The sequence below is a fragment of the Scatophagus argus genome, chromosome 12 (genome assembly GCF_020382885.2).
Source record: "Scatophagus argus isolate fScaArg1 chromosome 12, fScaArg1.pri, whole genome shotgun sequence".
NCBI classification, from domain to species: Eukaryota; Metazoa; Chordata; class Actinopteri; family Scatophagidae; genus Scatophagus; species Scatophagus argus.
The window spans coordinates 20,756,416-20,768,899 of record NC_058504.1 but is presented as its reverse complement, the minus strand read 5'-3'; the positions used below and the strand labels follow the sequence as shown (position 1 = coordinate 20,768,899).

General features: G+C 41.0%; 1 protein-coding gene across 1 annotated transcript; it reads right to left on the bottom strand.

Annotated features, from left to right (window-relative positions):
- Positions 1 to 1,017: 1,017 nt before the first annotated feature.
- Positions 1,018 to 11,157, bottom strand: qdpra (quinoid dihydropteridine reductase a). The gene is made up of 7 exons (XM_046406769.1): positions 10,990 to 11,157; positions 10,798 to 10,890; positions 10,063 to 10,159; positions 9,569 to 9,709; positions 6,833 to 6,941; positions 4,135 to 4,218; positions 1,018 to 2,077 (listed from the first exon to the last, which is right to left on the bottom strand). Exons 1-7 carry the CDS (start codon positions 11,077 to 11,079, stop codon positions 1,975 to 1,977), a joined length of 717 nt encoding a protein of 238 aa, XP_046262725.1. The 5' UTR covers positions 11,080 to 11,157; the 3' UTR covers positions 1,018 to 1,974.
- Between the last annotated feature and the right edge of the window lie 1,327 nt (positions 11,158 to 12,484).

The window sequence follows — 12,484 nt, the reverse complement described above, 5'->3', positions numbered from 1 at the left end:
AGTGCTGGCATCGTGGGAGGTAATGTATGCATAGACGTGTTGAATTTGCCTCAGGGCCTCACACACACACACACGCACATTCACACACAGTGAGATGAATGGCTACGCCACCTAGAATAAATACATATCAGCTACAGTGAGCTGGGGCGCTTTGCTCTTTCCTATTAATCCTCAGCATGGTGATTTATTGCAGTGTGCTTGTCAACAGCCATATAGTCCCCAGGAACTGTGGCCAGCCGAGAGAAATAGTGGAGTTTAAGACTATAAGGCCCAGCAGCTGCCCTGCAGTCTATTTATGTGCATTTTGGTTCGCACTGAAGGTGAATATATGGGTTCACTGAACAACAACAACATTTTGTGCAGAGAGGAACAGGCCTGTAAAATAATCTATTCATCATAATCGAACTTTTAAATTGATGTCTTCCCGGATGGTGCCGCTGTAGAGATTTGCATTTGCCAAGGTGAGAGGCCTGGATGCTCAGCAGTCAGTTCAGTGCAGGAGAGGGGATGCTGAAGGGCCCCTCTATAAGTTGTTTCTATAAAGTGCTTGCACAGCAGTGCACATTCAGGTGAATATGCTGAAAGGTGGCTGAAAAACACTGGCAGCAGAGCAGTGGGACTCTTGTTAGAGAGCACCATCTAGTGTTTGTATACTGATAATGTTCATTTATTGTTTTTATTTTCAACATTGCATTTGTTGACTGTATATATCCAAAATTCAATATCCATGCACTTTATTTTTGTTTTTTACCTTACTTCTCAATCCCTTTACATTTTCTTGAACGTCAGTCACTGGCTGAATGGCCTTAAGCACAATCTGCATTTGTATTTTGTATTTTCATCTTCAATAAAAAATCGTTTTTTATTATTTTTCCTGTTTATGTTCTTTTTTTTGTAGGAATAAACTGTATGTATTTTATGTGAATTCTCCAGAATAGCTACTACATGAACTGAAAGGGAGGTCATTTTGTCAACTGCTGCTGTTTCCAAGGTCAAGAACAAACTTCGATTCTTTGGTTTGACTCATTTTATTGTGAATATGACACAGTTGCAGTACAGGACTTACAAAACCCACAACAGGAATGAAGCACCTTTTTCATAGCGCAGACACCAAGGACACTTTGACGTGATAGCTACAAACATAAAATAAGGCCACTCCACTTTAAAATCTATTGTCCGTTTGAAAGAAGACAGCGGCTTTCTTCGACTTTGAGGTCCTTCAGTGGCAGAGGACCTTCAGGGAAACTGAAAGGTCTGTAGCTCTCACATGTAACACTGGACCGACACAGTCGTGCGTTGAATTTCACAGATGTTTAATACGTATGTGCTGACATATATTTTGGACATCCTTCTAAGAGAGAAATAAAACTAAGACAGCTCAATCATTTTCAGCATATTTCTACAATATGATTATTGTAATAACACTTCTATGACACAGAATTACAGTGGTATGGTATGACATATATGCATCTTTTGTCCCCACAGTTCAGACTAAAAGTGAACCACACGCACACTTTAAAGTGAAACATTTCTCATCTGACATACTTCACCGATCTTTTTCGTCAGAAGTCCTTAAAAATTGTTGTGCAGGACTGGAGTGTGCACTTCTGAGTGTGTCACTAGTGTTTTACTGTTACTGGAGATTTAACTCAACCCGATTGACTCTTACAGTGGGATGATTGTATGAATTTACAGCTAGATGGCGCTGTGAGGCTGCATTTGCAATGAAAGCTCCCCTCCTCCCTCTGCTCCTTTTCCTCACCACCCCCAAAACAAACCCATCCACCCTTCTCCTCACCACCCCCCTCTGTCACCATCTCTCTTCTTCACCTCTACAGCCTCCATCTCTCCTCCTCCTCCTCTCTACCGGTCTGCATCTCTGTCCTTCTCCATCTCTTCATCTCTCCCTTCCTCTGTTTCTCCTGCTTTCCTCCCAACCCCCACCGCCGTCTCCACACAGCTCTACTCAGTCCTCTACTGCACAGTCACAGCCTGGGTTTCGCCTGCCGAGGTCAGGAGCTGTACCAGGCTTCCCGAAGCCGGCCGGTTCACCCCTGTGGCCCAGCTGAAGAACATTCTGGAGGAAAACAAAGAAATGAAAGCAATATTTATACATGTGTCTATTCTAGTCTGCACTGTCATATCTTATAGCCCTAAGCTGCCATTAGCTAGCAGCTTCTCACCACAAATGACACATTCTGGCCAGCATCTGTCCTGTCCTTCAATAAAACCAAAATTAAGATAACGCTCGACTTTGTTTCTTTGATACTGATGAAGCACCAGCAGTTCAGTGTGCTGTTTCTGGTGTTTCACGTTTCATTCATAAAATACTGACAAAGGAGGATCACAGAAGCTGAGAGGTCAGATTGTGGCTAAGAACACCAGACCAGACAGCCTTGCTTTGCCCTGTCGTCTTCGTCCCAGGTTGATAACTGATCTAATAATTTCAATGCGCACTGTACAGCACAGTACACAGACAGATCATATTTTCATGGATTTTATTTGTTTAGGTAAAGGTGTTGTACAGCTGCTCCTTCAACACTGGGTTAGGCTTCCTTTGGAAAAAAAACAAAGGGTAGGGGGTTGTGTGTCTGTCTTTTCAAAATAATGATGTGTATGAAGAGCTTCACTTAACAATCATGCACAGGTTTTATGAATGAAGTTTGTCATTCGAAGCCAAATGGTAAGTACAGACAAGAGTATGCAAAGGCAGCACAACGAAGCACTGCGTGCCATCTATCTTCATTTCCAGCCACGCAGATTATTTCTATTTCTGTCCTCAGACCCTCATCTGTTTCCCCAGGGATTATCAATCTGGATCAAATCCCATCTAATCTCCTCAGGCCTACAGAGAGGGCACACACACACACACACACAGAGTTTAGGACTCTGAAAACACACTGTTTCCAGTGTACTTCAAGAAATAAATTAATTACGTTGAATTAATTGAAATTTTACTTAAATCAAGTAATGTAGTCTAGCTACTGATGACTTCTTTACTTTTGCTGGAAAGCGTTTATAATGTGAATAAGGCATGAAATGAAAATTTTGTGGATTTTTATCAAATTTGCAATGACACTGTTAAAAAAATTCTTGAAACTTGTATAAATGCGAAATATTAATAATTTGTTCCGCCCTTTTTGTAAGCTGTATTAGATCTGTAAAAGATAATGGCATCGCTAAGCTAATCACTGCAGCGCAAACAATTGCTTCAAAAACAGACAAATGAATGAGCTACAGTGATGGGCAAATAAGAGAAACTCACACACACCTGTGCCAGATCAATGAAAATCTATTTTGCCAACTTGTGGCAAAATGTCACATGTACATTCTATGATACCATTTCCAAAAAAAAAAAGTTGAGTTAAAAAGTTGTTGAGGGCTGAAATTCCAGGGCTTTTTGGAATAACAAATTCAAAAAACAGGGTGAAATGTATCTGGCCACAGTAGCCTGAACAGGACAGCATGTACGTCAGATGCGTGAGGACATGTTTACCTGTCAGCAGGGGGCCTGACCTGATTAGAGGCACTTAGAAGACTAAGCCCTAGACCACCTCAACAATGCCTGTACTTGTATGGCACTAGCATAGAGAACAGACACATGCTATTAGTCATCAGACTCACTTCAGTGTAACTCAATTGATCTTAATTAACAGTTTCTGGGAAGACACAACAGAGTCGTGTTGCATCATAAAATTGCTGCAACATTTCAAATATCTTTTAAACCTAATTTGTGTATTTTATGTTTATGACTCTCTTCAACTATTGCATTTTCAAACCATGTACTGTACATTTCTTCATACTCACAGAGTTCACTGTTCTGAACTCTGTGTTATGCAATTACATTGGAAGGTGGAATTTTCCATAATGTAAAACTTTTAATGGTAACATCTTAATGTAGAGCCACAGCTCTCACATAGAGAGAGAATGATGCTAATATAAACAGCAAATGCAGCAGTATAAAATATGACTTGAGAGCCGAAGAAATACTGTAAGTCAGTCATTTGGGATAGTCATTTTGATGCAAACAGAGATGAGCATCCCATTCTAAAACAGTGCTTTTTTCAGAGCTCTCTACAGACTGTATATAAGAAAGAAAAATCACAATGACTCATTATTGGCCTCAGAACTCACTCAGCGATGTACTCCAGCGGCGTCCAGGAACTGAAATCTGCTTTAGGCATGAACTTCCTGTTCATTGGCGTATCCAAGGTAACCCTGTCAAATTAAGCCAGATGACAATCAGGATGAGCAGCAGTGTCTGCGTGGCAGAGAGAGAAAAGAGATGGCAGGCTGCAGCACCTCCACACATACAGACAGACAGACAGACAGATCACAAACAGAGCACAGGGTGAGCAAGTCATGTTGCTGCTTCATTATCATATCAATGAGTTCAAACCGCTGTGTTCAACAGGAAGGATCCTAAAGACTGGTTTCCCTGATGTTTAAACCTAGACTAGATGACTAGTAAAATAAGAAAACACTTCAAAATTGAGCACAATTTAATCTTTAAAGTTAAGTGTTGTCCAAAAAATATATAATGTCAAATATTTCCCCTGAGGGACCGCACAGACAGGCTAATAAAATGCTCACCCACTGCTTGTCTTTGATGAAATATTTATTGCTCACTGTGAATGTTCTTCAACATGCTGCATGCAAGAATCTATAACCAATGTCATTAGCTCTAGAAATGACTCCTACATGGACATTAATAGAACAATAATAATTAGTTTAATAATCAACTAGCATTCCTAGTGCCAGCCAGCTAACAAATGTAGCACTGTTTAAATACTAATCAACATTGCGCATCCTTGAATATTACCTTTAGTACAATCGTGCTAATATGCACACAAGCACAAGATGATATTTTTTGCTAAGTGCTGTTGAGCATTTCTATAATGACTTATTGTTCATGCTTTTAAAAAAAGTGTTATGTAGTGTTGGTATATGATCACAGAGCAGCACAAGCAGGCTGGGGGATGCAGGCTGGAACAGAAATCCAAGCCATTGGGCTAATGCTAAACACATGTGACAGCATGGTTAGAGAGGCAGACTCAGCCCGGCCTCATGCTGGTGGAACACACAATCAAAGAGAGAGTGGAAGCAAGATACACCGCCCACCCCTCCCCACCCCACCCCCTCACAACCTCCCACAAACCCCCCAACCCACCCCCCACCGCCAGAAGCCCCGTCTCGCTTCTCATGATGACAGTGCAAAAAGACCGGTTTTAAATTCAATAAGGGAACAGAGAAGGGGCTCACGCGCTGACTACAGTGTGCGTCATTCATCTAAAACAGATCATGTGCACAAACAGATCTGCCGGGTGAAATTGGCAGCCTTCTCCATCTTTTTTTTTTTTTTTTTTTTTCCATGCAGCTTACCTTCACCTAGCACTTATCCATCAAACATCACAAATGAGTACGAGGCCCGGCTAATTTTACAGCACAATGGCTTTCATCTTCTCTCATTTTACTGCCGTCTCGCATTATCGGTGTATTTAAAGCTGCACTGTGCAAGATAGCGGTGTTGAATATATATGTCTTCTTTCAACCGAGGTTGTTACAGGAAGGAGAGTCCCATCCATGCTAGCTGAGACCTGCATATTAGTCCTGTTTCCTTAATAAAAATGTGTCACCAACAATAACTAATAAAATGTAAGAGAAAAATAATAATAATAACATCCAAAGAGCAGTGAGTGAGCACTCCAACCAGGGGGAGAACATCTCTAGTCCCTTTGTCATAAAGCATCAAAATCCATCCATCCATTGGTAAATATGAAAGTGCTCTGTGCCGTTTACTAGCATCAGGTTACAACATCTCAGGATATTGAAGTTCAAGGAACTTTAATAGCATCGCTTTGTTGCTTTTACCAACAGCATAGAAGGTTGTCTGGTGGCTGGCTGGCTGGCTGGCTGGCATTACACTCTCCTCCTTACATTTTTTCCACATTTTACTGTCACCCTCGAGGCCTAAAACTTTTAACTGCACTTGCACTAAACACTAGGGCAGCAACTATTTAATCCGCCCATTATTTTCTCAATAAATCAAAGGCTTGTTTTGTTTATAAAAGGTCAGAAAAATGTGAAAATTCGGTCTTGTTTTATTCTTTTTTAGGCCATGCAAGCATGTGAATGCAAACGACAACACCTGACCTGGCTGAAACGAACCCGCATCCCCGGTGGACAGCAAACTCAATGTGAGCACCAGTGAATGTAAAAAACGTCACTTCTCAAGTGGACAAACGCAGTCCGAATCAGAGCGTTTCTGACCACAGTAGTAAACAAATATAGCGTTTGTGGAGAAATGTGTACTGCTGTACCTACAGCATAGAGGAAAGAAACTGAAGAAAAAAAGAAAGAGGTGAAGAGAGGAGAGCAGACATGACGATGTTTCATAAATCTTCCGACGAAGGCAGAGTTGGACACGTTTAAGTGGTCTCTTCATCTTGTATAAGATTTGTCCACTGAAAACGCCTTTTGAGTTTCAAATCCCCGGACCACCAGCAAGCATTGTGTATATTTATATTTATATTTATTATTGTTAGGCAATTGGGCTTATACTGGGACCGGGGAAACTAATTTCGTTCCACTCATGTTCTACGTGTGTGAAATGACAATAAAGCTCCTTGAATCCTTGAATCCTTGAAGCAAGTAAATTACGGCGCATTTTTATCAATGTTTCGAGACACTTTGGCATAATTTTTCCAGCGTCGTCAGTGAGCCACAGACTTTAGAGTGACCTCTCAGGCCTGCACGCAGAGTGTATTCACAGCAGAGCAATGGGTTTAAGGAAGAATGAACGTGCATTGTGACACTTCTCAGCAGTACTTACGGTAGTATAGCCAAAGCAGCAGCTTCTGAAGGCATCCCGCTGTTTTTTGCTGCAAGACTCTGACACAGCTGGTGGACGGCAGCTTTGGCCATGCCATAGCCTACCATTCCTGGGGAAATCACAGAAAGAACAGGTTGTTTAGTGTCCTGGAGGAAATGCAATATGCAAAATTCCAAGAAACACTAGTGGAGGACATTGATTTAGTAAAAAGAGAGGTCAAATGAAAAAAAAAAAAAAAAATTCTATCCAAAATCTACAGCAGCAACATTTTGGGTCTTTTAGAACAAAATCAGTAATGAGGTAAAATGCCACACAGTTCTTCACTGTGATGTACGTTTGTATTGTATTAAGGCTTAAACTGGAGGATGCAGACACACTCAGTGTGACTGACTACATATAAAACATTTCCAACTGCTTGTTCATTCTCTGTTTTTTGTTTTTTTTACACCCTGTTTCTACATGAACACAGCCTCCAATATTGTGAAGCTTCAGCATCTGGAAACATTATGTGTGGCCCCCATTACCACAGAAATTGTGTAGTAAAGAATGCAAAGCATCTGCACACCCCACTAAACCATCTCATGACAGGCTTACAAAAATCTGACCAATAGGAACAAGGGGTGGTGACATGGCTTTTATCACAAGCTGTTGTTTTACTTTTTTTCCCTCCAAGAATGAAATAAAAAGAAAGCACGAGTTAGGGACGCCAGTGAGGCAATAAACCCGTGAACTCAGCACTGCTTTGATTTGCCACATGACCACTGGGTTAGCCTGCTTCTTTTCACATCCTGTACCAAACACGTTACATGTTCACTCCCTGCTACGGCCATCAATTATATCTGCTCATTATCAAATTTGCCCTTGAAACCCAATCTGTACTCGCTGGGAGAAACAGTGTTTCAAGAGAAACAGCAGCAGCAAGACCAGCAGAAGTTCACACTCAGTAAGGTTATTAATTAATGTTATTCTCACTTGTCTGTGGATGCTGTGAAACAATTCAATGCTAAAAATTTGTTCCGATTTCCAAAGGATCTGCAACAGCCAGCCTGTGTCGGTTTGGTGCGTCTGAGGCTTTAGACTATAAATGAGCCTGATGTTAGCTCGTTATCAGAGGTTTTGTCGTGTGGGTCAGTTAGTGATGTAAAAATTATACCTTAAGTTGAGGGGGAAATATTTAGCAAGAACTGATCTCTGTGTCCCAAACAATTTGTGTGCTGTCATCTGTTTTAATTCAGTAAATCTCTACTCAGTAAATACTTAAGGTGAAAGCTAAGTTTGAATCAACAGCTGGTGCAACGCGTTCTCACTTTGGATCATTAAGAGTCCATTCTGAGAGACTAAATGAAGGATTTGCTTTAGCCAAAATGTTACAAATGATACCGCAGAGCTGCCAGATGCTCTCATCCACTCTGATCATTAAACCCCAGCCTGAGTTACTGGCTGATCTTTATCTACTGGATGTAAGAGTGAAAACTGGACTGGGATTCAGTATAGAGCTTAACAAGGCAACAAGCTGCTTCAATAGAGTGATTGTTTATGGTGCATCCAAACAGTGAAAGCTCTCTTTTACCCATTTGAAGAGGAGAATCAGATTGGGGATTATGGAAAACACAGAAAACACAAATCAAATGAGAACACTTGGACACTAATTCCCTCTGGGTTCATTAAATCCTAAATAGAAGATTCCTACAAGTCCTTCATGTGGTTTGACAACTGTCTCTTGGTCTGTCTCCTTTTTAGTTTGCTTTTTTCGTTGCTTTATTCTGATTGCTACTATTGAACATAATGCTCTTATCTCACATTTATACTACTCAAAGGAGAGCAACAGACCCTGTGGATAAAGTGTCAATGTGGATCCACAACTGCTGAGTCATTCTCTTCCTCAGGCAGCAGCAGCCAATGGGTTTGCAGGCTTTGAGCTGACTGCTGAGACAGGGCTTTATATTGTATTGTATAGCTGGATCTCAGCCCATCACATGGTTGGCTCAGACACAGTGAGGTGGTTGAAGATCACATGGCACCACACCAAAGCCTGTCTGACACGAGGCCAGCCCTTGTCATGTTAACAATGGTTAAATAGTGGAGTGGAAAGTCAATGGCAAAACACCCAAAATATAAGATACTTCACTATGTACTTTTTATATTTCTGCAATGAGGTTTTATGTATATATGGTGAGTAACACCAAACCAAGTCACAGGTGTTGGTCTGTCTGTGTCACTGTTATTCTGTGTCTTTGCTTGAGTATAATTCCTGCTTTATGGTGATGCACAATGCACAAGATTATTGTTTGATAAGGGAGTTAATGCTTATTTTTGTTACTGATTAACCTGCAGTTTATTTCAGCAGTCTGTAGATAAATGGACTGCTGATGGACAAACAGACTGATTTGTTGTTTATGAAACATTCACCCCCACTGCATCCACAGGGCTCATCAGCTATTCTATCTTTTTTTTCGTCTCATTTTGTATCTTGGATCCATTTTATTGACATGTTTTCCCCTTGCACTATTGTGAGCTATGCGAGATCCTGCACGCCTCTGATCGGTGGGTCAATTTCCTCTTCTACGCCCTGCAGCTTTTTCCATTACCTACATTACTTGCATTGGCAGGTTGGACAACAAAGACATCAGCACAATAAAGTCTCCATTATATCACAGTCTGCCTGCAAGCCTGACATGACACACGGCCAAACCAGGTCATCATGATGAGAGTGGTAAACACAAATGTGTGTCTTACCTCCAGTGCCTGACAGGGCTGCTTTGGCGCCGGCCAAAGTCAGCAGCCCGCCCTGCTTTAAATGCAGAGCGGCGAGGTGGCTGGAGATAGTAGAGGTCCATACACTCTGTTTCCACATCAGATCTGCATTCTTGTACAAATCTAAGAGAGATGTGGAAAATTATTAATAAACAAAAACCTTATGTCAATTCTCTGACACCTTACAGTTTATCCAATATCCATCACCTTATTAAATACTGGCCTTTAAAAAAGTAGTTCAATAATTTGCTTTCTGACAGAGAGCAACATGAGAGGAAGTTGTCCTTTGTGTTGAGATTAATTCCTCACATGCACTGTTCTCAACACAAGAATGAATTCACATCATCAAGTTACATTAATGCAAATGTTATTACCACAGTTTATTTAGGACAGTTTTTAAAATTGGACCATGAACTGCAGCGGGTAAATTGATGGCTGATGATTAATGTTACAGCAAACAAAGGTTCAGCTCTGACCTTTGGAACTACAGCTTCCTCCTGCCCATCCACCTGCCACACACAAAATGGCATCCACTTTCTGATCCCCGAGTAACTGCGCGACATCTGTCGTCACCTGCGCAAAAATGGGAGATAATGACTAACACTTTGTCATAAAGCCACAGGGTGGACAGCATTTAAATGGTTCTGCTCACACACCAGCTAGAAATACATGCCCTATGTTGCGTTCAAGATGACAAACAAAATCAGGATATTTGGAGAATCCATTCACAGCGGCCTGTAAGTGAACAGTTCTTTCTTAATAACCTTCACTGCAAAAAGTATAACCAACGACAGCAATATAACAGCACAGACAATTAATGAATCAGACAGACTGCAAAGACAATGCATAAATTTCAAAATGGAGAACCAAAATCCTTTTTGATTCATAAAAGGGCCAAAATATTCCTTTAGCATGTGTGAGTGAGTACTTGTTTCATTTACACAGCAACTTATCAGCACTTTTGATTCTTTCCATTTTTTTTCAAGTAACTTTCCAATGTTACTTGAACGCAGCATTAGCATTCAAATTTTCGAGCAAAGTAATATAGTACAATGCAAAAAAAAGACAATAAACAAATCATATTTATTTGCTACTGTATTCATACCACATATTTAATCGTTAGCTGCTGCTCGTGACATTTCCACTGGTCTGATACTAACGATATAGCAACATCAAACACGTAGCAGCTCATATTGTCAGCTGTTGCTCACCTGTGCTGCCTGCTCGGCGAAAGATTCACTCTGTTTCACGAGAACATTTTCGTTTGCCTCCTCGTTTGCAGCCATGTCGATGCTAGCAACCCACTGTTAATTTCACAAAGAGAGAAATGGAAAGACAGTTAGCTTGTCGTTTAGCAAAGCAGAGCGTTAGCATCCATAGTTTAAGGTTTGACTATCGCTCACCCATCCTTTAGATTTGAAATGCTGGACACACTTTGAGCCCAGGGCGCCTCTTCCTCCATAGACGATCACCCGGTTAGCGGCCATGTTCATGCTCTGGTAAACAGCAAGCAGTGAATGGACTCTGGCCGAGCTTCTGCTAAAATACACAGATAGTGACAGAGAAGGAGGAGGGGGCGTGTCCCTGGTGGTGCAACAAGTTGGCGGAACCAATGCTGCTTTCACAGACTGTCGGAAACACCACTTTATAATGTGAAACGTGCAGCTTTGGTCTGAATTAGTCACTAATACTGTATATTCTTAAATTATTACACTTACTACTATTACTATTTATTTATTAATATTATTACATTATTGTTGTTTCTGTCATTATTATTATTATTAAGGCAATTTTAATTTAATTTATTTTTTTTAATTTAAGTTACTTTATTAATCCCAAGCTGGGAAATTACTTCTCTGCATTTAACCCATCACTGATTGAAACACACGCACATGCAACATGCAACATGCAGTGAAACACACAGGAGCAGTGGGCTGCATCAAGCGCTCAGAGAGCATATATTGCTGTATTGGGGGTTAAGTGCTTTGCTCAAGGGCACATCAGCCGGCTAAGGAGGGTAGGTACATTATCACTCCACCACACTCAAATCTTTCCTGCCCATCTGGTGGGGGAATCGAACCAGCAACCTTCCGATCACAAGCCGCTTCTCCAACCTCTAGGCCACGGCTGCCCCAAAAGCAGGATTTCATTGTTGTAGCTCGTTAAAGTGGAGCTTGAAGACGTCTTCAAGCCAATCCTCACAAGTCCAGACGCCTTGCTTTAACTCTTTGAGTGAATATGACCTGGATGATTGAGAATCTCCACAGATAAGTGGAGCTAATGTTTAACTGCAACTTAGAACTGCAACTACTGATGGTTTGCATTATTGATTAATCTGCTGATCATCCCTCCATGAATCGATTGATCGAGCAAAGTTCAAATGTGTACTACATCAAGGTATATTTATTCTGAACAAATGAGATTATATGGATATGGGTAAAATGCAAATCTCAATTGGTAATCTTTTTATATTAATAGACTATACACTGATCAGCCACATCATTAGCACCACTGACAGGTGAAGTGAGTAACATTAATCATCTGTTTCCACTGCAGTGTTCTGCAGGGAAACCTTGGGTTCCTGCAATCATGTGAATGTTCTTTGACGCAGACCACCAACCTAAAACATTGCTGACTAAATACACCCCCACCTGGATTCACCATCCTCAATGCACAAGACCCAAATACCCCCAGACGTCCTGTGTTCCTTCCCCTGACAGGTCAGAGCTGTTTCAGCAGCACGAAGGGGACAAGCAGGTGGTTTTTTTTTAGCTGTGGCTGATGGGTGTACATTGTGAATTGTCTGATAAATAGATTGGGAAAGTATTTATAGCTAAAATAACCATATAGGAGTGTTTGTTTTTGACTAATCCAGCTAATTAAACCTGCTTATTTGTC